A 25,147-nucleotide genomic window follows, 5' to 3' on the forward strand; every position below is an offset into this window, starting at 1 on the left:
GTCCCTGGTAACCACTACTTAACTTCCTGTATCTGAATTTGCCTACTCTAGGTACCTCATATAGCTAACATCATACCATACATATCCTTTTGTGTTTTGCTTCTGTCACTTAGCATACTGTTTTCAAGATCTGTCCCTGCTGTAGCATGTATCAGAAATTCATTCTTTTTAAAGGAATGAATGTTATTCTATTATAAGCACATATCTTATTTTGTCTATCCAACCATCTGCTGATGGACATTTGGGTTGTTTCCAACTATTCCATATTTTTGTTGCATTGTAAATGATATTTTTTAAATGGTGAATTCCAATTGTTCATTGTTTGTATAAAAAATAGACTCTTGATTGCTCTTACAAACCTGCTCCACCCATGTTCTCTCCATCTCACATAATGGCAAATATGTCCTTCCCTCTCCTCAGGGCAAGCCTTGTGAAAGTTCCTTGATTACCTTCACAGAGCATGTCCAATCAGTGAGCAAATATCTAGTTAGCTCTACCTTTAAAATACACCCCAAATGCAATCACTTCCTTCTGCCTTCCCGGCCCCAGCCACAAACATCTCTCATCTGGGTTATATTCCTAGCTGGTCCTTTCTGCCCGTACCTCTGCCCCACATCGTCTTTTCTCAACAGAGTACCTAGAGTGGCCATATTAAAACATAAGTCAAATTATTTCACTTCTCTACTCCAAAGTATTTGATTGCTCACCATTTCCTCCCAATTTAAATCAGAAGCTCTTACAGTGTCGTACATGGCCCTATGCCATTTGGTCTTGTTACCCTCTGGTCCCATGTTGTCTCTCCTCCCCTCGTGTACTCCCCTCCAGACACAGTGGCTTCCTTGCTGTTTCTCCAACACATCAGACATGCTCCCACCTGGCACTCGCCTCTGCCTGGAATGCTTTACCTTCATATACGCATGTTGCTCCCTCTCTTCCTTCCTTCAACTTCTCTTTTTTTTAAAAATCTTTTTTTGATATTTTTCCATTGATTTTTAGGGAAAGTGGAAGAGAGAGGGAAAGATGAGAGGAACATCGATATGAAAGAAACACATCAATTGGTTACCTCCTGCACGAGCCCTGACCAGGGCCTGAGCCGGGGAGGAGCCTGCAACCAAGGCATGTGCCCTCAACCGGAATCGAACCTGGGACCCTTTGGTCCACAGGTCGATGGTCTACCCACTGAACCAAACTGGCTAGGGCCTTCCTTCAACTTTTTACTCAAATACCACCTTCTCTGTAACTGACTAACCTATTTAAATTTGCAACTTCAGCCCCATTCTGGCATTCTTTATCTCCTTTATACTGCTCTATGTTTTCCCTTACATTTTTATATAAACCTTTTACTTTGGAATAACTTTAGATTCACAGAAAAGTTGAGGAGATCATGCAGATGGTTACTCTCATCCTATTTCCCCTAATGTTAACATGTTGCACCACCAGGGTAGATTTGTCAAAACTAAGAAACCCTCATTGCTACATTACTGTTAACTAAACTCCAGACTTCATTTGGATTCACCATTTTCCCACTAATGTCCTTTTTTTCTGTTCTAGAGTCTAATTCAGGATACTGCATTGTGTTTGGTTGTCTTTCCTCCTTAAACTCTTCTGGACTATGACAGCTTCTCAGCCTTTCTCTGTTTCTCAAGACCATAATAGTCTGGGGGCTACTGGCCAGGTACTTTGTAGAATGTCCATCAGTTTGGGATATCTGACGTTATCCTCATGACTAGGCTGGGGCTATAGGTTTGGGGAAGAAGACCACCAAGATGAAGTACTTTTCTCATCACATCATATTGATATATATGCCATCGACATAAATTATCACTAGTGATGTTAACCCTGCTCACTTGGCTAAGGTGGTGGCTGCCAGTTTTGTCCACTATAACATTACTAATTCCTTCTTTTCTGTACTTTAATCTTTGTATGTTAGTAACTAAGTTCAGCCCATAGTTAAGAGGGGTAAGGGTCTTTATCATGTTTTAACAGACCATATTTTCCACATTTGTAGGTAAGCTCTAAGAGGGCATGAATATTTGTCTATTTTAGTTACTGATGTGGCTCCAATATCTAGAATAGTGCCGAGCATGGAATAAATACTCAATATTTGTTGGATGGCAGAGCACAGAAAAGGAGGCTGCCTTGTAATCTGTTCCGGTCATAGAGTCCTGCAGCATCAATTATTCATCTCCCCACCTAGAAGTATGTGCTCAGGGAAAAAACCACGTATGTCATTTACTCAGTGATATCACTAACATGTGGAGTTACCTTTCTCAGTGGTAGCTGCTGTTTTATTAGGGAAACCATCTTAAAGACTGAAATTACAATGCTAACATTTGAGGCATTAGCAATAGAATTACATAGAGAATACATGTAAAGTGCTCAGAGTAGTGGCTATAAATAACAGGAACTCAAGAAATATTTGTTTCTTTTATATACTTACTCTACATTCAGGTGAGAGATTTGGGGGAGGTACAGAGGATTTTACCGGGAACCTCAAAAATATACTCATCCTACCTACTAACAATCTGAAATTATTTTTAAAACCAGGCAGAATATAAAATTTTAACACTCCGTACCTCAAATTTGGTTAATGTTAATTTCTTGATCTCTTACTAAAATCTCTTAATTACTCTGAGAATAAAGTTTGTCTCAAGGAAGGACATGGGCTTTGTGGTTAAGAAACTATCCTGAAATTTTAAGGAAAAAAATGTTCTCCACGTTCACAACTCTAAGAATTTGCTCAGCAGCTAAATCATTTTGGAGCAGTTAGTTTAGATGCTAAGTAAACTATGCATTATATTTTAAAACTCCCACCCAATGATTAAAATAAAAATGTACACATATTTCTTTTTTCTTTTATCTGAGTACTTATTTTTTTATTGTCTAAAGTTTTACAGGTCTCCTTTTTCCTGATTGACCCCCCCACCCCCACCAAGGTAGACTCAACGACCCTAGTTCCAATAACAAATTCAGTTTCCCACTAGAGAAGCACTGCGCTCTGCTTGTTTTTAAAATGTAGTGAGTGAAACCGATTCTGTACGTTGATTGCTTAATATAATCTCTCTTCAAAAGCAGAGCAGCCGTACAGTACCCTCCTTAAACAGAGCTCGCATAAACACTGCCCAGACATCTTCATCCTTATCAGTGTAGCTGCTCTAATGTAGCTAATTTTACCAAGCGCTGTTTTCCTGAAGAACAGTATCAGGGATAGGAGTTATATTTTCAAGTCATTAAAATTCTGGCAGTCTCATTTCATTTAGGACACCTTAATTTTTCTCAGGTCATGAATCAGTGAACATCTGATATTCACAGAGCTAAGGAAAAGCATCTTAGATTCCTTTTTTGGAAACAGGTCTGAAAAAAAAAAACAACAGATTGAGAAACATGGCCAGGAAAATCCTTCCCAGCTGCTATGGAACAGAACCTTTCATTCAAAGACAAACTAATTTATTAAGATCTCCAGGCACACATGGAGAAGAAAAGGCTCCCAAGTAGACTAGGAATGGCAAACTGTCTTCTGTAACTCAGGAGAGCAAAAACCTTACGCAAATCTCACAGAAGAAGGGAAAGCTAAGGTGATCCCTGTTTATTATTGCTTAGGATTTGTCCTGGTGTGGCCCTGAAGAGGAAACCAGTGTCAATGGCTGAAAGTGACATTGTAAAGAACTTCCTCAGAGTGAAACTGCTCCAAAATTGAACAGCCTGCACCTCCCATGTTATCCATGACAGTGTTCAAACAGAAACTGGGTGTCCTAACCAGGAGAAGGGCTCAAGCGTGAATGAGAACAAGTTGATAAGAAGGTCCCTATCTTAGGTAATGTCATGCCAGTGACTTCCTGTCTACACCAGAAAGTAGATAAGAAAATTCTTGGCACCTTTTTAATACACAAGTGAGGTAATTCTATTCTGAAGACTGAGAGCAAACCCTATCTATTTTGAAACTATCAGGAGTATTCATGGGTGGCTCTTCCTCTCCTCCAATTTTTCAATTGTCTGCCTATTAGGCTTTGAGTATCTCAGAAATGCAATTCGTGTTTCCTACTAATTTTTCTTCCAGCAGCAAGAGCCTGGCTTTGTATAACACCAGTTAATCAGGACATAACATTTTTATTGAAATGCATGCATTGGTTTGAACTCAGCACAGTATTTAGTGTATGGCTGGAGAATAAACATTAAATAGTCGAAATGTTTATCGCTTAATAAACCAAGAATAATGCTTCTTTAATGAGAGCTGAAATAACAGTTGCAATAAAGTTCCTCACATGACGAGCCCAAAATAACCTCCACATGCAAGTAAACAAGTAATCTAACAAAGTTTTGAAAGGATGTAAAAAATGTTAAATGACTAAGGAGCAAAAGTAAGTACAGGGGCTTTGTCTTGCAAATAAAAGATTTTTATGGTGACATCAACAATCTGAAAAATATCGTAGGGTGATGTGTGTCTTACTGTAACTGCACTCCACATAACATGGTAAGAATTTTATTTACAACTCAGGTAGTTTTCTGAACGCTCCTTGGTCCCAGAAGAAACCATTCCTGTAGCTTTTCCTCACTGTAAAGTTACCTCTCCCAAAAGGTTTGTGTTCCCTTCAGAAGTATCAGTAACACATGCTTACTCATGTAATTTACATATTTGTTCAACATGTGTCCAATTTTCCATGTCTCTTTACTTTTTTTTAACTTTATTATTGTTTTTATATTTTTTCAATTACAGGTGACATTCAATATGATTTTATATTAGTTTCAGGTATAGTGATTAGACAATTACATAATTTACGGAGTGATTCCCCTGATGATTCTAGTACCCACCTGGCACCCTGCATAGTTATTAAAATATTACTGACTATACTCCCTATGCTGTACATCTCTGTGACTATTTTGTAACCACTAATTTTCTGTATCTCCTTATAGCAGTTCACATTGGAGTGTCATAGATTATAAGCTCCCAGTAACAGAAATATCTCATCAAAAAGAGCTGAGTGACAGACAGCTGTTCAATATAGACTTCTGGATGATGCCTACATTAATTGGCAAATAAAATAACTCATTAGCTTTCTTATTCTCTAGTTTGAGTGATGGTTTATATATGTAGCACAGAGTCAAAACATGGCACAGGGAAATGTTTAAAATCCCACAAGTGGAAATGGCATGCCACTCTAAGGGGTACAAAAGCAAGCGCATTTAAAAAAATCAAACATCAGGTAAAGCAAGATGCTCTGTTACTACATAGCTGCACGCAAGTCACAACCAGTGACACAGTGAGGACAGTCGTCTTCTAGCCTTTTCACGGCTCCACAAAGTAGATGAAGGAAATGTGGGTACTGAAATACAGGACAGCTTTCCTGAACGAGAACGAAAGGAGAGTCTGCAGTGACATGATGCCAAGCAGCAAGGAACAAGTACGTTACTGTGAGCCAGGCAAGGCAGGCGAGGATTTACAAAGAAGGTAAATATGTAATTCTCTTTATTGTGTTCAGGGACAGGGGACAACATTACAACAGCATTTCTACAACTAAAGCAAATGCAAATAATTTATTAATAAAAAGCCAGCGACAGAACTACAAAGAAAAGAGGGTCTCTCTCCTATGAACTAACGAAGTAGTAACAACATTAACTAGGTTTTCATGAAGCACTAATGCTGTCATGTTGATAGAGTTTGTATAACAAAAGCTTTTATTTCTCAATCTTTCCTAGTTTTGTGTCAATATTAAGATTGTGTTTTCTATTTCACATGTATATTCCCCTATTATATAAAAAGTTATTGGTAGCTCCTGTTCTTATGATCAGTTTTTGACATTTTTGAGCTCTCTTTATAAATATTTACAATGTGGGACAGTTTTGAAATTGAAACTTTTATGGCTTTCAACATTTCCACAACAGTCAGATATGGAAGGAAAAAATGTTTTTTTAAATAAAGGAAGTGGTGCCTTGCAAAAAGCAAGGCCAATGCAGAAAAAGCCTCATTTTATCTCTTGAGGATTGAACTTCCTTTCAATTCTTTTGGGAAAATGAAAAGCAATCGTGTTTCGTTCACATCTCATACTTAAATCTGGTTTTCTACTATCAGTTGAATATCAAATCCCAAGTTAATGCAAATGCTTGCAGGTTTCCATCTCTCAGATGGAAAAAAAAATACCATGTACAGACAGGTCTGGTTCTACATGTCATCAAATGTACAGCACGGGTAAAATGAAGCTGTTCCGATGAACCGTTCTACGCCCCCGCTGTGAGGCTGATGAATACTTGTTGTGTGGGACTGTTCTCTGGGCCAGCAGGCATTGGAAGTGGACACTGATCCACAATGGCCTTCTTTGCCCTCTCCACTCCTTGCTTCGATTTCAGCCTCAGCAATTTGGTTTGATCTCAGCTCAACTGAAATTTTCCAAAAAGATACAATAATGGTTTCTTCTCTTACCTTTGGTATATATTCTTCAGAACATTTTTTCCTGTTGTAGACTTTTTTAAAACAAAAATAAATAGTGCACTATAGGTAAACCTGTAACTAACATAAACAAGCTAAATCACCACTGCAGATCCCGTAGCACTGCTATGGAAAAGTACAGGCTAAGCATTTTAGAGGAACATATTGAAACGGAAAAATTAGTAGTTTGTGACATACTAATGAGGTTTATAAAACTCAATTCCCTGCAACAACCTTAGAGAGTGCCACAGATCGTCAGAGCTACACTTTTTAAAATTGTGTTTTTCTAATTATATTAAAATTTAATTATATTTTATAATCAAATATTTAATTTAATTATAAAAGTAAATATATGGGTCACATGGGCTCACATTTGTCAAAACTGAGTGATACATGCATTTCATTGTATGTAAATTTTATCTCAAAAGAAAACAAAACTGCAAACACATACTGAACTCTGGTAATAATAGGCATGCTTTACAGGAACTTAAGGGGAAATGTACTGATGCCTGTAGCTTATTTTGAAATGCCATCAAAGTGGATTGATGAATGGAAGGATACATAGCTGGGTATATATGAGATAAAGCAAATATTGATGTTAATGACAGACCCTGGATGGTAGATACACAGGTGTTCACTATAAAACTTTTTAAACTTTTCTTTATTTTTTAAAATTTTCATAATAAAATGTTGGGGGGGGGGACATGAGATCATCACAGAAAAATATGGAAAACAAAAGAAAGTATCAGAAAAAAAAAACAGACACCAAGCAGACAATTGGGATCATATTAAAATGTTTTATAACTTGTTAATCAGTTAGCAGTGTATCATATGCATTTTCCTAACTCTTTAAATATTCTTCTAAATGGAATGGAATTCCACTGTACAAATGTATCATCATTTTTCCAGCTTTACTGAGGTATAATTGATGAATAAAATTGTAACATGTTTAAAATGAACAAAACAATGAGTTTAATATACATATACTGAGTTCATTAGCACACCCTTCACATGAGATGTACCATAATTTAAAAGATATTTTGTTATAGGATACTTGGGTTTCTGATTCTTCACCATTCTACATGTTGGATGAACAACAGCCTGTTATATCCATCTTTCTGCACATCTCTGATTATTTCCTATTTCCTAGGATAAAGTCCCAGAAGTAAAATTTCTGTCTCAAAGGAAATATTTTAAGATTTTTAAATAGATTTTGCTAACCTCTTCTCTAAAAGTTTACCAAATTACATTTCTAACAGGAGCATATCACTGATTGCAGCAATCCAGATGTATGCACTAAAGCAGAGGAGAGCAATATATACTCACTAAACTAGAGGTCTACAAATGAAGTGAAAATCAATAGTCTTTCTCTATCCTCTCACATAAGCAACATTAAAGAGTTTGGTCTATATTTTCTCCATCTTTTACTAAGTTCATAACATATATTTAATTAAAGAATTACATGTGTGAGCCACCTACACATTATTAAATATTCCATTGCTTCTAAAACTCATTGGCAAAAATGACCAAGTGACATGAAACTGAATCTGTAAAATAAAATCCAGAGCTAATTACCTTTATCTTACCACTTAGAAAACACCTAGCCAGCAAGCCAATACCTACCTCATAAAGTATAACAAATATTTGCATAAGAAATGCATATTTCCTTTCCAATAACTGCCATCCCCTAAGCAAAAATTTTCTGCCTCTTACACTCTTGTTGATTCAGTAGGTGTGGGATGCAATATTGCTCTGCAATAATTTACCATATCTCTTTATCACTGATAATCACTGACGAAACCAAGCCCCAAAGCTGAAATATAATTTGTTTTCTCTACTTACAAGTTATGAGTTACTAGAGGCCTGGTGCACAAAATTCGTGCACTTAGGGGGTGGGGGTCCCTCAGCCTGGCCTGCGCCCTCTCACAGTGCGGGAGCCCTTGGGGGATGTCCAACTGATGGCACCCCCCCGCCCCCCTGCCAGAGCGGGCCTAAGCCGTCAGTCAGACATCCTTAGTGCTGCCGTAGAGGTGGGAGAGGCTCCCGCCACTGCCGCTGCACTCGCCAGCCATGAGCCCAGCTTCTGGCTGAGCTGCACTCCCCCTGTGGGAGCGCACTGACCACCAGGAAGCAGCCCCTGCATTGAGCGTCTGCCCCCTGGTGGTCAGTGTGTGTCATAGAGACCGGTTGTTCCCCAGTTCAGTTGATTTGCATATTAGCCTTTTATTATATAGGATGCTCCTGTAGTTTACTGTAACCAACTCAATTTCCAAATGACACCACACAGGTTAAAAGCTTACACCAGAGCAGCACCTGGCAGTTTCCAGCTCCTGCTACACCCCTTGTGCTTTCCTGTGTTATTTTCCTGGCTCTCTCAAAGGTAGCGAAAAAGGTATTAAGCATGGGTGGGGGGTGGAGGGAATGTGTTGCAATTATTGTTTTCCTATCAACATCCGTTTCATGTCTCATGAAGTCTCACATCCAACAATCACATAAAGATAATATGTTTGTTGTACTGAAGTTGCATGACCTAATGTATAAAAATATTAGCACGCTTCCATACTTCTTTGACTAAAATGTGATGGAATTGGTTTATTTTCTACCCTTAACCTGGTCAACTAGAGGTTTCAGAGTTGAAAAGAACAACAACAACAAAAAATAGGGGATCTGATCTGGATCTCACTTGTCCCTCTGGGGAGGCTCCACACATTTCTCAAAGCTCTATTTCCCACGATAAACAGGGTGCATAACAATGCTTCCTATAAAGACTTCACTAGATTAAAAAAGCTAGGTTCAGTCCAGAGTAAGGAATGGTCTTATTACCTGGCTACTAGTTAAAACTGTGCTGATCAAGAACTGAGGAGGAGGAAACTTGTTCTGCATAGTACCCTTCTGTTTCGCGTACTTGGCTCTAAAAGCTTTCACATCTAAGCTTTCCCCAGCCTCGAGATACCCCATGGCAGAGGTGAGCCCTCTGACCCCGCTCCAGCAACTGGAAACACGGCTGGCGATCACAGTCACACAGTAGGGCTGGGGGGAGGCCACCTAGTGCTGCCTTTTGCATTTTCTTCCTTCATCAGTTGCTACGGTTGCACTGACAGCAATTAATGAAAAAAACCAAAAAACCCATTCAGGGAGATTAAAGGATATTTATGGCAAAGTTCACTTTTAAAGATACTGAAGAGAACAACAGCTAGCCAAAACAGGACTAGTAGAAATATAAATAGGAAAATAGAAATGACCAAAACAAGCTCCCAAGGGTAGCTACTAAAAATTATCAATCAGCCCTACTCTTCAAGGCACCACGCTGAATTTGGGGGACACGGTACCACATTCCTGAGAAAGATGAAGGGCCCATGAGCTGTGAGCCTGACTAGGACCAGCACGTATCCCAGACTCTGAAAGCCATTTCTGGTTTTATAAGCAGGGCAGCTCTGTCGGGCACCTGTTAATTCTTTATTAAACAAAGTCCATCACTTTTGGCCTCAAGCAGAGGTGAAATCCAAAAAGCTGGCATTGCTTATATTTCAGTAGGAAGTGCTTTTTGTTTTTGAAAAGACAACTCTTAATGAGCACAAATTCACGGACAGAAAATGGAAGGGGGATGAAATCTGGACACATTACTCTTTACTGACCCCTCTTGGCTGATGAGGGGAAAGAAAAAGTCTGAAATCTTACCTCCTCTCCAGGAGAGTTCAGAGAACATTCGGTCTATTTCATGCCATGGAAAGATATCCTCTCAGTTCAGATGAGCCTAGTAGAAATCAACCCTAAAGCACACGCGGCAACACTTTCTATTTATGGGGCTCCCGGAATGGAGGTTGGGAAACGGCCTCGCGGATCAGGCCCAAAGGCCTTGCTAGGTCCCTGGCAGCCTGTGACCTCTGCCTCGAGCTTGAAAAACTTACATAAGCGCCAGTGTGACCACTTGTGAGAGCAGGAAAGGACCTTACCTCTTTCTCTATTTTGAGTAGCTTCTTCACAGCCACCTCCTTGTCCTGTGATATCCATTTGGCTCGATAAACACTCCCGAAACTTCCTCCGCCGCAGTTTTCAAAAAACTGCAAGTCATCAAATTTAATTTGCACAAAGGAGGCACCGAGAGACGACATCGCATAATGACAAAGTATTATACTTCCACAAACTCTGCGGAGAGAAAGAGAAAGAAAAGTTGGATTACAAGTCTATTAGAATGAATCCTCTGAATCCCACTTCAGGTCACGTACAATAAGTCCCGTGAAACTTCCAGAAAGAACCTTGATGACTCAGGAGGAGGAAAACCAGGACTATGAACAAATCAAAAGGAGAATACTTACCCTGGCAGCCCGTGCAAAATTCAGCAGCAACTTGCCCAGACTCTGCCACACAGCTGTCCGCAGAGAAATGGTTCAGATTTCCCCCCTGACAAAACCTGTAGCCGCACTTCCTGCACATCCCCGAGCTCTGCCTAAAGGCTACTGTGTCACCAGGTCTCCTATCAGGCAGCCGGGGCGGCCGGGAAGCGTGCCTTCAGCAGCGAGCTGGCATAGCTCCCCTGGCATGTGAGGCACGCCATCTCTCCACGTTGTGCTCACTTCACGCAAAATACACATAACCTAAGCCACTGAGCATCCTGGCGCGAGGAGAGCCAAAACGCTGCACACTGAACGCAGTCAGCGTCGAGGGTCCAAAAGCCAAAGCGTTCAGGTTAGGGATGACAGGGAAGCTGGCCAAGTGTTTTTCCAAGTGGCTCCCTGGACTGTACACTGTAGCAGAAACTTAATTAAAGAGGAGAAAACCTGCCCTGATTACAGTATATTAAGTCATCCAACCACCTCTGCCAAGAATGTTGAACAAAAATATTATGCTTGTTTCCAGAGGAACGGATGTCCCCTCCCCGAGATTATTATAGTGACATTTTCTGCAGTCTCAGGTGTTCTTACGACGCACCAGGTAAGTGTTCACCCTCCGCACCCCAGGCCAAACCACAGATTAGCAGGAAACACAAAACAAAAACATACAAACAAGAAAACAGAACACTGTAATTCTGAACGTGCATAAAAAGCAGGTGGATAAGAAAGCTTGTGTGCGTACGCTTGCCAACATTGTAAACCAGAATCTTATAATGAGGGAGCAAAAAGGCAACCCGTGGACAGGACACTCTACAAAACAACTGGCTGGCCTCCTCCTAACTGTCAATGTCATGAAAGATTTTTTTTTTAAAGCAGGGAAACTTCTAGAATAAGGAGGACTTAAAGAAACATGATGACTAAATGCATGGCGTGATCACTGGATTTGGGATCAAAAACAATCTACAGAAAGTATCATTGGGGTTTTGGGAAAATCTGAATATGTACTATATATTAGATAACATTAAATTATCTATGGCAAATAACAGTATTTTAGTGCAGTTTGAGGATGTCCTTGTTGGGAGATATGCTGGTAGACATATTAAAGTATGCTATCTACAGCTTAATTTAAAATTATTCAACTCCCCCTCCCTCAAAAAAATGGGTATAGAGAGAGGGGAAGCAAAGGTGGCAAAATGTTAAGAACTAGCAAATCTAGATGAAAGTTCATGGGTGTTTTACTACTCTGGTCATCGTTTTGTGGGAGTTGATGATTTTCAAAATAAAAAGGTGGAGGGGGCAGTTTCTATCTACTCAAATTGACAGCATTTCTTTATAAACAGCTGGCAGCTTTGCCGAGTGATGTAAGCAGGCAGCTCAGAGATCTTTCTGGGCAGCTGACTAGCAATCCCATTTTAGGAGAGCAGGTCACTGAAGAATGGTGATTTCTTATGTGAAGTCAAGCTCTGCTCTACTTTGGGGAGAAGGTAAGAGGGGAGACTGTTTATCCTCTAACGTTGAAAAGGTGACTTAGCATCTATGTAAAAATACAGGCAGAAAACACCGAGCACCCAGGGGCAGTCCATACACATATTTGAGCCAATAATTTATCTTACTAACTTTCACTTCAATTCATATTTAGTTAATCAGATAAAAGAAAAATGTGTGGGTAAAATTTAGGAATGTGGTAAAGATAGGTACACGGAAGCTAAATAGTTTGTTCAACAGAATGCAAAACACCATTGCCAGATTCCCTCAGTGTTACAGATGCTAGTCCTATATTTTTATTGATCATTTTTATTTTTATTTTTATTTTTTAATATATTTTATTGATTTTCTACAGAGAGGAAGGGAGAGAGAGAGAGAGAGTTAGAAACATCGATGAGAGAGAAACATCGATCAGCTGCCTCCTGCACATCTCCCACTGGGGATGTGCCCGCAACCCAGGCACACGCCCTTGACCGGAATCGAACCTGGGACCTTTCAGTCCGCAGGCCGACGCTCTATCCACTGAGCCAAACCGGTTTCGGCTGATCATTTTTATTTTTATAAAAATACAAAGAAGAAAATAGAACTACAAAGCTTACAATAAAATTAGAACTCCTGTGCCCACCTCTCTCCTCACTGGATTCTCTCTCCAGAGGGAACTAATTTCAACTCCTTTAGCATTTTCTTCTGGTATTTACCTCTGTATTTCTAAAAAAAAAAAAAAAAGTGTGTTTATATTGCAATTTCTTGGTTGTTCCATTTTAGATATTATCTATTAATTTCTGTCAGTGGAAGATAAGGCTTTAGTCCTCATATACTACCCTTAATCTCCTTGCACACAATATGCCACACTTGCCTAATCCTCCCAGCTCCCAACTACACGGTAACATTTAGTCTAGTGACTAGACTAGACTCTATTCAATATTCGGGATTTACAGTAGTCTGACAAAGTAAATATTATTCCCAGGAGTGCTCTATAGAATTGAATAACTTTTCCTTTCTTGGATAACTTTTTGATTCTCCGAGAGTTATTAGTTGCTTTGTTGTTGTTTGCTTAGCTTCTTATATACCTAACACTTATTAACCTCATCAAATTCTTCCAAGAACTGCAAAATTACTCTCAATAAAGTAAAAACATCAAGTAATTTTTTTATTCTGTTCTTTCCTTGGAGACATTCCTCCTTACCCTTCACCCTGATTCAACCTGGCTAGAATGGTTGCTCTGGAGGCCTGACTTGAACTGTAACTTCCTTTCCCTTTACCATCATCCTAAGAATTACCTTCACATTTTCCTCTGTGAACACCTGTCCTTGTTTCTCCCGGCTTCTCTTTTCTCGGTTTACTTTCTCGGTTGACAGTGCACATCTCCCGTTAGCTACCTGAATAGAGTGCCCTATGTAATTTTTTTTGAGAATCAGTGTGTCTCAAAATGTCTTGATTGGAGGCCCAGCTGGGTATGTAATTTTAGGTAGGAAATAATTTCGGAAGCATTACTTCATAGTCTAGTTTCTAATGCGGCTGTAGAGCAGTGTGATGCTGCTCTGATTACTAATCCTTTTTACATATCTTTTCCTTTCTGAAAGCTTTTAGGATCCTGTATTCATCCCTGGCATCCTGAAATTAATAGCATACGCTTAGGACTGAGTCTTTTGCAGTCATTGATAGGGCACCGAGGGAACGCTGTCTGTACGTCATGTCTTTTAACTCTGGGACATTGTCTTGTGTTCTTCCTTTACCGCCGACAGCCACATTTCCTCCTTGTCTTCTCGTTCCCCACATACACACGAGGAGCCACATGCAGTGCCAATCAGGCTGCTCTCTCCTATTGCCATACCTTTGCACAGGCTTGTGTCTTTAAATACTAAAAAGCTCATTTTTCTAAAACAAACTCCTGTCCACAACCACCTCCTTTGAGCCTCGCGAACAGAGTTAAATTTTCCTTCTTCTGTGTCATAACTCCTTTCTTTACCCATTCATCTTTCCCACTTGGTTCCCACCAGGCTGTAAGTTCCCAAAGGCAAAAGCCATTTCCATTTACTGCTGGATTTTCAGCACCAAGTACACAGCCAGGCACACTGTAACTTCTCCATTCAAAAATATTTGTTGCATGAACAAATACATAAACAAGCAGTTTCTGGCTATTCTTCGATTATGCCTTTTGCAATTGAAAAGATTCCAACCGGATTAAGTACAATCTAAAACCTCACAAGTTCTTCCCCCATCCACCCCGGAGAATTCTGAAGCAAATCCTGATTTGGAAAGAGCTGCCTAGCCTCTTAGGAGACTGAAGAGATTATGTTTGGGACCTCCAGAATTGGATGTCTCTGAGTCCAAAGGAGAAGGAGGAAAAGAGGGAGAGAGGAAGGGAAATCCTTTTAAAAAATAAACAGAGATCTGAACCAAAGGTGAGAGCAGTATGATTAATTTTACACCCTCCCCTGCAGAGCAAGCAGGCCCAGGGAAGCTGGATGCACTCTGGTAGATCAGGCACATTGGAAACTGGCCTAAGGGTGTCAGAGGAAGGTGGGGCTTTGAGCAGCACAGATCTCCACAATCTTTACCCCCTGAGATGAGGCAACTAGTCATGTTCTTCCCAGAATCACTATTACTCACTTTGTGATACATCCCACCATTTGGAAACCAGCTGTGTATTAAGGAACTATGTAATTTTATGTGAATGTTTTATTGAGACCACACAAAATTAAGTCTCATCTGATTAACAAAGAGACTAACAATTCTGGAGGGGACGGGTACAGGTTTTCACTCCCATGAGCTGGGCAAAGCATCATGGACTTACCTGTGAAGCCCAATTGAGATTCCCACTGCCATCTATATGAGTGTCAGACCACATATATTTGTTTTTCCCTTTGAATTTTCTCTCCTTTAATTTTAAAAATCATTATTCTAAGAGGATCAACTTATGACCAGAAGAATGAAAAATCTGAGCTGCTGATTAATCATACAGCATCTTGGGGAAGACAGCTACCTAATCAAATTGTGTTCTTATTTTTCCGATGTATTCTCCTGGGAATACATCAGAATTCAATAAGTGTCATCTATGTAAATGTATTTACACAGTATACCCAGTCCTATGATGTTTTCATTCTACCATGTTAAAATAATTGCTTTTACACATAAAAGGCAACTTCTCTCCATGCAACAATTCCCAGTCCTAATTTTGTAGCATTCTAACTTTTGTTTCATAAATGCTCAAAACTGCTTTAAATATTAATAAGTATCTACCACACAGCACTGAAGGGTGAGTTAGAGCAGGGATATCACCAAAATTAAAGCCTAATAGGGTGTCACAACTCTGAAAACGGTGAAAATCACTAACTTGGTGGTTAACCCAATCATTTGAGTACTGTAGTAAGACAATATTTTTTTAATTTTTAAAAATTTTCTTAAATTAAAATTTTAAAAAATGTAACTATTAATTACTGAAAGCACACACCCACAGCACCATTGGCTATTATCAAACGTGAAACCATATTAAGGTAGAAACCCTTAAAGGGAGGATTATTTTACCTTTTAGTTTTTAGCCTTTAATCCAAAAAAATGGACTTTTGCCCTGAATTCTAAACAACAAAAACAAAACAGAAAGACCCCGCCTAAGTGCTAACATGGCAGCAACAAGGTTTAGAATTTGGTAGATGTGAGTTTGAACTCTGCACCTCTCAGTAACCTTTAACAACCACTTTTTCTCAGATCATGGCATTTCCAGAACCAATAAGTAAAAAAAATTATAAATCTTTTCCATTCTGTTATTGAATGCCTCAAAACTGATAGCCCAAAAGTTATCCAGTCTGCACAGTATGATTTGATTTCTTCGATAAATCTTCCAGATGGAAGAGCAAGCCTGCCCTCACCAGCTGGCAGACCTTGGACAAGGCACGGTGCCTCTCGGACCTTGGTTTTCTCACTGGCAATAGCACCGCCCACTCTGTACAGTTGCTGGAAAGAGGGAGATGCTGCGAAAGGACCTTGCATAGTGTCCCACACATGCTCAATAAATGGAAATGATGACTGTCTAATTATTTTAATATGTCTTGGTATCATTCGTGGCCATCTACTTCCTTAGCCTTTGTAGTCAGGTATGCTTTCCTCAACAGTTTTCCTCTCTCATGTTCAGACTGCTTTATATTATAACTCCATTAGTTTTGCTGAGCAATTATTAGTAGATGAATGTACTAATGATCCCTAAATCCTTTTCATCTGTGGTTCTTTGTGTATTTTTCTCTTTCCTCTGTTTGCCGCTTTTAACGTTTGGCCATTTTTGCCACATCTATCTTATTAGTAAGTAATTATAATTTTCATTAAATTTTTTTTTTCATAAGGAGAATATTTAAGTTATTAAAAGTCAATACTTTTTTTTTTTTTTAAATACTAGAGTTTCTAGAACCTATTCATTCAATTATAGCACTGGCTTTGGTAGGGATCTAGAATGCGCCTGCTTTCAGTAGTGGCCACTGTTTCTTTCAGATCTTATCTACTGCATATCAAAGGGGCCCAGGAAATGACAACCAGCTTCATTAAGTACCTACAAAGCATAATGTCAAAAAATTAAATCTACTTTATAAAAGGATAAACTTTACTATAAAATAGGTCTTTGGACTTTTTCTGAAGTTTTCTATCTTTTAGGTTTAGGGCCTATTTCTGAATTCAGATCCTTCGTATTCTTCTATCCCTAATTTACACTTTCCTTTTTCCCTTCTTCACAAAAGTGACAAGTTTATTTTTAAAGCAATACAGAAAAAACTAATTTTATTATGTCCTGAGTATGACAAAAAAGACTTTGGAAAACAGCCCTCGACAAATTCTTTTGCCATGTTTGCTGCCCTAATACTTAGTATTATTTCAGCCTCCTAAACATAGATTAATGAATAAGCTAATAAAACTGTGCTTTATCATCATGTGTATTAAAGCAACACCACTTGGATAATGGTTCTGCAGTGTTTGTTCTTTTTTCCTATGAGTCTTAGCTTCCAAAACATGAGGAAAGCTCTGGTCTGGGGTTCATAACACCACAGTTGAAGATGTAATTATTCTATTCCTGAACAGGACTGCTGTTCTATGTTTCTGTTTTTTTAGTCACTAAAAAAAGGTAAGATCTATACTAGCAAGAGAATAGGTATGTGACTAGTACTAACTAGTACTATGTCTACCACAGATACTCTTTCCTTCCTCCCTGACTGCCACAGGAGAAAAGCAGTATATCTTATATAGAATAGGTCAGGTTCCATGAATAGGATCTCTTTTTTAAAAAATATTTGTATTGATATCAGAGAGGAAGATAGAGCTAGAAACATCAATGATGAGGGAGAATCACTGATAGGCTGCCTCCTGCACATCCCACACTGAGGATTGAGCCTGCAATCCGGGCATGTGCCCTGACTGGGAATCGAACCCTGACCTCCTGGTTCATAGGTTGACGCTCAACCACTGAGCCACGCCGGCCTGGCAGTGAATAGGATCTTCAGTCACAGATATCTCAGGGAATTCCACGTTCAGAATCTTAAAAATACAACAGCTATTGTTTCTTTTATTTCTTCTATGTTTTACTATATATGTAACATAACTCTCTAGTTAGAGCAAAGGTTAAAATAAAAATGAGTTAGCTAAAAGAAACAGTCTGATTTACACTTTACTGTTTCAATGAATGAAAAACAGGCTTCCATGACACACTTCCTTAAATGTTGACCAGAGGCAGAATATAGGAGGGACAGGAAGGTGAGGGGTAGGTGCACTTGTGCCACAGAAATGCTGTGTGGGAAAGTGTGCTCAGAGGCCCAACAAGGACACGAGAAATGGGCATAAGGCACGACATGGGCATGGCAGGGCTTCCTGTGTTCAATGACTGGAGGCAGGAGGAACAGGAATTCGGAATCTGAATGGAATACAGGAGCACTAACAGGGCACTTTTCTATGGGTTGGCTAGAAGAGGAATTTCTGGGTGTTTGGGGGTGGGGTGGGTGTGAAAGCAGCTGCTCCTCAGTCAGCAGGCCCACACTTCCCTAGATCCTGCTGCTACTCAGCTTTTGTTTCTACCCTTGAACCTGGTTTTCTGTCAAACAGAAAGCATCTGACCATCCTGGCTACTGCTAACAGAGTTATAATTTTTGGACTAATTGCCTAGAATGAATGTTCCCTGAGAAGGGTCAATATGAGGGTTAAAACCCAGTGACCTTGATATAAAATGAAAGGAAGTGGGGGTGTTAAAACTAGAAAAGACCAAAGAAAGACCCTAAATTATGCACCACTGATCCAGAGGAAAAGTTATCTGTTGACAAAAGTTACAGAAAGAACTGCTGGTTATTAGAGCTGCCTACCAAGAAAATATGCCCCCTGTTAAGTAGTGAGTTCCCCATCACTGACAGTGTTCAGTGGGAGGTGGGCATGTACAGTAGGAGACTCCCACATCAGCTGCGAGAGCAGGATGAATGGTGTTTTTTTTAAAAAAAAAAAAAAAAATATATATATATATATATATATTTTATTGATTTTACAGAGAAGAAGCGAGAGGGATAGGGAATTAGAAACATCGAAGAGAGAAACATCGATCAGCTGCCTCCTGCACGCCCCCTAATGGGGATGTGCCCGCAACCAAAGTACATGCCCTTGACCGGAATTGAACCTGGGACCCTTCAGTCCGCAGGCCGGCTCTCTATCCACTGAGCCAAATGGTTAGCAGAATGAATGGGTTTTAAGGCCTACTTGGAGTAAGCAATGGCTAATTAACCTACTATAAAGTATGAGTGGTCTCCCTTCTCTTCTCAGGGATAGTCATGAACCACAGTGATTAACGTCAGTGATGGAAACAATGGAGATGACTGGGTTATCCTCCTAAATGTCTCCTCCCAAACTGGCCAGGAAGGTGAAAGCCTCCTGCCAGATTTCTATCCTACAACTATCTTCTCCCCGCTCCACTCCACCCTCAAGGCAAAGAGCTCTTTCTCCTTGAAAGCCACAGAAAAATGAATTCTTTGGACAATGATCCACCCTATCCTTTTCTTAGCAAAATGGATTTGCATTGCCCCATGCATTGGGCTGAGCTGTGAAGCTTGATGGCGCAGCACCAATGATCAGAACCGGGCCCACACTTCTCAAATGTGGGTATTCCCATAGGTGGGTGCCCAGCACTTTTCTTATTACAAACGGTAATCCTTTTCTTATTACAGACGGTGTACGAATAAACACACATCGACAGCATCGATTTTACTTTAAGATCTGGGGGAACAAACATGCTTAGTATCTGTTTGTGTTGTCTTGTACAATAAAGTCAAACAACACAGAGGAGAATGCAAAAGTCACGTGCATTTTCATGATTAAATACAAGATTTTAAAGAAAGTGCTTGCTTCCATTGGGGGTATTTACGCCTACAATTACAAATCCTGAAGGAACGAATTCTTCCCCACAGTAGGACACTTTAACAAGCAAATATTACTCCACGATCTTTAGACAGCAATTCTTGCCTCCTCTCTTTGGTTTTCCTGGATGGAAGTCCAGAGATAAGTCCAGGAAGAAGGATGTTGGTCCCTGGAGATAAACTGTGCTCAAAATCAGCTATAAAATTATTTTGGATTTGGTCTCTAGGCCATAACCTTCCCCTCTTCATGCAGCCCCCCAAATTCTTCAGGCTTCTCATATAGATCTTTAAATGCATGAATTTCCCGATTCTCCTCTGAAAGCATTACAAAACTGTATATAAACACAGAGGTGCACAAAGCTGTAACCATGACCTGGGAACAGGGCGGGCTACCAGGGCAAGCCTTGGTTGGGGATGGGTGAGACAGGCAGCTTTCCGTGTGTATAACTTGAGAGTGTGAAAAAGCACCCTTCTCTATTATCCAGTTATGGCAGCTGAAGTTTCAGGCACTGGTCCAAGCATTTCCATGCGCTGTCTCATAAAGCAAGGCATCACTGTCCCCAGCTTACATGTGGGGAAACTGATTGTCAAGGGTATGAAAGTTGCCCCAGCCAACTACCTAACTTAAAGCTGACACAACTGGGATTCAAACTCAAGTCTGACTCCAAAGTAATACCATTTCCCCCACCATACCATATGTCTTTTTCCACTATATTCTTCTTCTTCCTTCTAATTTGCCACCCCCCCCCCCACACACACTTTAAACAAATCCTTTTCTTATTACAGTAATTACTGGATTGCTTACCATCCACGTACAGTTCAATCTGAGGCTTTCACTTCCTATTAGCAATCGTGATGCTGGGGTTAGGGTGTCAAATGTGTGGCTGCTTTGTCCTCACAGAATTGTCTACTGTGCTGGGATTATTTAACTGCTATTAGGGCATAATCGATGCTTGAGCTGTCTGTGGGAGGGTCTGACACAAAAGCACCCTGTATCAGTCAACCCAATCTAAGCTCTAGTATTTACAGCTCTCCTTCCTTAACAGGTGCACGTCTCTGTTCACAGCTGGAACTCTGCTTATTTGTGTGCAGCAGGGCAAGGTTAACAGCCACAAAAGATGTAGCCTAATCTTCCCTGCAGTAGTACACGACACCCTCTCTATCAATCTGTCCTGGGTAAAATAAAATGGAAAACAAATGATCCAGATTGATTTTTTAAAATATATTTTTATTGATTTCAGAGAGGAAGAGAAAGGAAGGGGGGAGAGAGAAGGAGAGCGAGAGAGCGCGCATGAGAGAGAGAGAGAGAGAGAGAGAGAGAAACATCAATGATGAAAGTGGATCATTGATTGGCTGCCTCCTACACACACCCCACTGGGGATCGAGCCGGCAACCCAGGCATGTGCCCTTGACTAGAATCGAACCCAGGACCCTTCAGTCTGCAGGCTGATGCTTTATCCACTGAGCCAAACCGTTTAGGGCCAAATTGATTTTTATTGCCAACATCTCTGGATATAGGCATAAGGCTTATTCTAAGAAGTACTATATCACCACAAATACCTTTTTCAAATTACTGATTTTCTCCTCTCTTTTCTCTGAATCTATCAATTTCTAAAATCAACTGTCCATTTTTCTCTTTCACTCCACACTAATAGCTTCACTCTACATCTAACCTCTTTTCACAAAACATCATTGTGATCTGGCCAGTGTTTTCTCTGATGACTAGATTATTCACTCCACGCCCCTCATTACTCTGTTTATAATTTCGTATAACTGCTATCAGAGTCAGATTCACTACTCAATCCAGATAGGCACTCAGCCAATATATTGCCAATAACACTCACTCTTGTGCTAACTTAAAATACACAGTGCAGCCTGCCAAGTGTCCTTATTTGGCAAGAAGGTCCCTTAGTTCCCAAGATCTTCGACCATCCATTTTTAGATCCAAATCATCATGCTTAATATTTGGTTATTTCCTTCTCTCTCTCTCTCTCTCTCTCTCTCATTCTCTCCCTCTCTCACTCTATCCATCTCTCCTCCAATGTGCTCTTATGTGTTCCCTGAAAAGATAAGGGAAAAAGATCAACCAACTATTTGTTTTTCTTGGCCCCACCCCCACCCCCAAAGTGTCAGATTATGGTCATTTACTCTGGAATTATTAGCACTAAAACTTTTGATTTAAACAATATCTTCCAGTAAAAAAAAAAGAAAGAAAAAGAAAACACCTCCCAAAACAATTCCAAAACAAGTTATCATAGGAACTAAATTGTTTAAGATTAAAATAAACAGTGCACATTGCTCAAAAGACCATTTTTCTTTATCTTAATTCCCTCTTTCCAAACAAAACAAATTCATATTCATTTACAATCTCCCAAATCTCTCCCTATTGTAGTAGGAATTGAAAACAAAGGCCCTACACATGACCAAAACCATAATCAAAATGCAGCCGTCACATATTTTTTTTGAAAATCAAAACCATGAAATTTCACTGTGTAGAGAGGGTCCTACTACAAAAGAAGACGTTAACTGTCTTGAATCACTTTTTCTATTTTTGTCTTTAAATGTGTTGGTAGGTTTGGATCCATGGAATCCTGGCTGTTCAACTCAACTGAGCTCAGAAAAGCAAAAAGGTTTTAGGGGTAAAATAAGAATATACTTTAGGGTCACCTTAGCTCTGGTATCTTCGAATTAATCCTGTAAGTTGATTTTAGCACACCATTATCGCTGAGCTCGGCTTATTGTGGTATCATCTGGAATATGCCACTAAAGCGTGTTGCTCTCATTATTAAAGAAACTAACAAAAATAGTAATTAAGTTCTCCATAAATAGTGCTTACTCAAGATCTCGAGGCGCACGAGAAACACAGGTTTCCAGCACTTTGACAACGATCGCCCTTTTTCCTCTGGCAGCTCGGTGTCCCCTGCCCAGTTCTGTATTAAAGTTGCTCTGCAAGCCGTCAGGTCAGGGGCCAGCCCCAGCGGGCCTGGCGCTGTGCTCAGAGCCCACGAACCCGGGACGCCACCGGGTCGGCCCCGGGGGACCCTCAGCTCCCGTGGAAGGAGACGAGGGGCGCTGGAGGGTGCGGTGGGCGCGGGCTCCCGCACCGCAGGAAGCGGCCGCCCCGAGTGGGAGACCTCGCGCCCCGCCCGGCGGAGAAGCCCCGGTTCGCGGTCTCCCCTCGCCCGCGCAGGCTCCGCGGGAGCGCGGCGGCACCCGGCCCGGATTCGGGAGACTCGAGTTTCGCTTCCCGAGAGGAGAGGTGCCCGGCGCACCCCCCGCGAGGCCTGCGCTCCGGCGCCACCCGATCGGTTGGGGCGGCCACGGCCCGGGCTGCGCCCCGCTCTCCCCCGCGCCAACTTCTGCGTGGGACGCGCCCGAACTTCCCGAGCCGCTCCGACCGGGCCGCGGCCGGGGTCCGGCGCCGAGTCCACGGGAGCCGGGACGCTTGCTCCCGCGGCCGCCGCCCGGCGGGCTCCGGGTCGGGGAGGGGGAACTCGGGGGAACCCCGCACGCCGGCCAGGCTCCCGGCTGGGCCGCGGCCCGGAGCGTCGGGACGACTCGCGAGCGCGCGGGCCTCCCTCGCGCCCTCGCCCTCCCTGGCCTCCGCCCGGTCCTTACCTGGCTCCCGGCCGGACGCGAGCAGCAGCCGGGGCGCCGGGGCCCCGCGAGCCGAGGGCAGGGGCGGCGACCGGGGGTGGAGAGGACGGAGGCCCGCGCGGCTCCCACGCTTCCGCCGGAGTCAGGAGTTGAACATTCCGCCTCTGCTCCCCGCGCCAATGAGACGGACAGTCCCGGCAACAGCACCACCTACCTCCGAGCGCGGAACGGCCGGGCCTCCCAGCCCCGCCGCCAGCCCGGCCACCGGCAGCTCAGGCTCGCCCCCGGGTCCCGGGCGCGGGGCGGCGCTCCGGGTCCCCGCCTGCATCCCCAGGGGCGCCCTCCGCCCCAGCGCCCTGGGACCCCGGGGGGCGCTCGGCGGCGGCACCTGCCACCTGCCCTGTCGCCGGGGCCGGTGCCTCTTCTTCCCTTTGTACCTTCACGTCTTTTTTTAACAAGTTATCACCACCTGTCCTGTCAAGTCGGTCCTTATCCACAAACAGTGCAAAGTTGGGGGGTAGCTTGCATCCCTGCAGATCTTCCTGATCTAGTTAGGAAGGGGACAGGCCTGCAGAGATATTTACCGGAGTCGGGGCTGCAGGCTGCCTCAGGGGAACCTGTAGTAGATGCCTGCCGAATTTTGAGGAGGGGGCAGGCTCTGTGCCCAGGTTGGTGACTTGAACAAAGCTGAGTTCAGATGAGGACATGCGCGTCCCTGCCAGGTGTCAGCAGAAGGAGGAAATAGATACCGGGAGGAAAAGTAACTGTGGATTGGGAAGGATGGTTCTGTGGAGGAAAAGTGAGACGATGTTGCAAAAGTATGGCAACATGTTCCATACATGTTTTGGAGTTTATCATCTTTGGACACTGGGGAATGTGGAAAGGTAGAATCAAAGGGGTCGAATAGGTCTTTGTCTTTTTTTTTTCATGGTGAGAAAGAGCAGTCCACGGGGCTGTAGGATGAGTTGTCAGGGCAAAATGGGAAGCAGCGTGAGTGGCAAGTATTGTCACTCCCTGGGAATGGGACTGTGAGGGCTTGAGTAAGAGTGTGCAAAATGGAATTAGAAAAGAAGCAGTGGGATCGAGAGACATGTTTCAGGAAGAGGCCACAGAAACTGGTGACCGACTAGATGCAGAAGAGGGGAAGGGAAGAGTCAGAGATGATGCCAGAATTTCAGACCTGGGTGATGGGCACACGATGGTGTCATTGACAGAAATAGGGATAGTGGAGGAGAAGCTGGCTTCCTGTTGAGCTGAGGTCATGGGACGAAAAACAGGTATAGATGCAGCAGTTGAAATAGGAAGCTGAGATACAGAAAAGAGGTCAGGAGGGAAATATTGTAAATCATTCATTTAGTTAGGTATGAAAGTGGAGGGATGGGTAAATACAGGTCAAAAAAACAGCTTTCTAGTCTGTTATTCAGATTCAGTGGATTTCCCCTTTGACGAGAAATTATAGCATGGATGGATTCTACTTCGGTAACTGAGAAATTAGGCTCGATGAAAATTGTCATTCCAAAAAAATAATTCCCAATCAAATAATTCTAAAAACCACCTAAACAGTAAGAGAAAACTAAAGCTCTTTAGCATAGGCCCATGCATAAGGCAGTCATTTCACCTGATGTTCAGAGGCACTAACTACATTGTGGTGGAGAGGACATTAGATTGGGGATCAGAGAACCTGGCTCCTGGTCTTAATCCTGGCACTTACCAGCTGGATACTTTGCTAGGCAGGCCTCCGTTTTCTCCTCTGCAAAACAAGAAGGCCCAATTAGATGTTAGCTACAGGTTCCAGCTTTAAAACTATGAATGTATTGCTTTAAATTCCGAGCACATGCCTTAGGAGTCAATATGTTTAGCCACATGACTCTTCCCTCCTATCCATTTTTTCTTCATTCCATCCCCCCCTTATAACTAGCTAAGAGAATAACCAGCAGGAACAGTGA

At 41.8% G+C, this 25,147-nt stretch overlaps 1 protein-coding gene across 4 annotated transcripts in view; it reads right to left on the reverse strand.

Annotated features, from left to right (window-relative positions):
- The window catches only part of MAP3K20 (mitogen-activated protein kinase kinase kinase 20), a 143,891-nt gene extending 120,478 nt beyond the window's left edge, over window positions 1-23,413 (reverse strand). The window contains exons 1-3 of one of the 4 annotated variants that reach the window (XM_070422738.1): window positions 23,223-23,273; window positions 12,863-12,945; window positions 10,375-10,567 (exon numbers count right to left, since the gene is read on the reverse strand). In XM_070422738.1, the coding sequence (XP_070278839.1) occupies window positions 10,375-10,533 (159 nt within the window). In that variant the 5' untranslated portion in view covers window positions 10,534-10,567; window positions 12,863-12,945; window positions 23,223-23,273. Of the gene's footprint in view, window positions 1-10,374; window positions 10,568-10,737; window positions 10,931-12,862; window positions 12,946-23,222 lie in introns of those variants that run through there. The other 3 variants (XM_070422739.1, XM_070422737.1, XM_070422740.1) reach the window with 3 other exon arrangements.
- Between the last annotated feature and the right edge of the window lie 1,734 nt (window positions 23,414-25,147).

This window comes from Myotis yumanensis, unplaced genomic scaffold (assembly GCF_028538775.1).
Source record: "Myotis yumanensis isolate MYYU_CA2020_CCGP unplaced genomic scaffold, mMyoYum1.0.hap1 SCAF_8, whole genome shotgun sequence".
In the NCBI taxonomy this organism is placed as follows: domain Eukaryota; kingdom Metazoa; phylum Chordata; class Mammalia; order Chiroptera; family Vespertilionidae; genus Myotis; species Myotis yumanensis.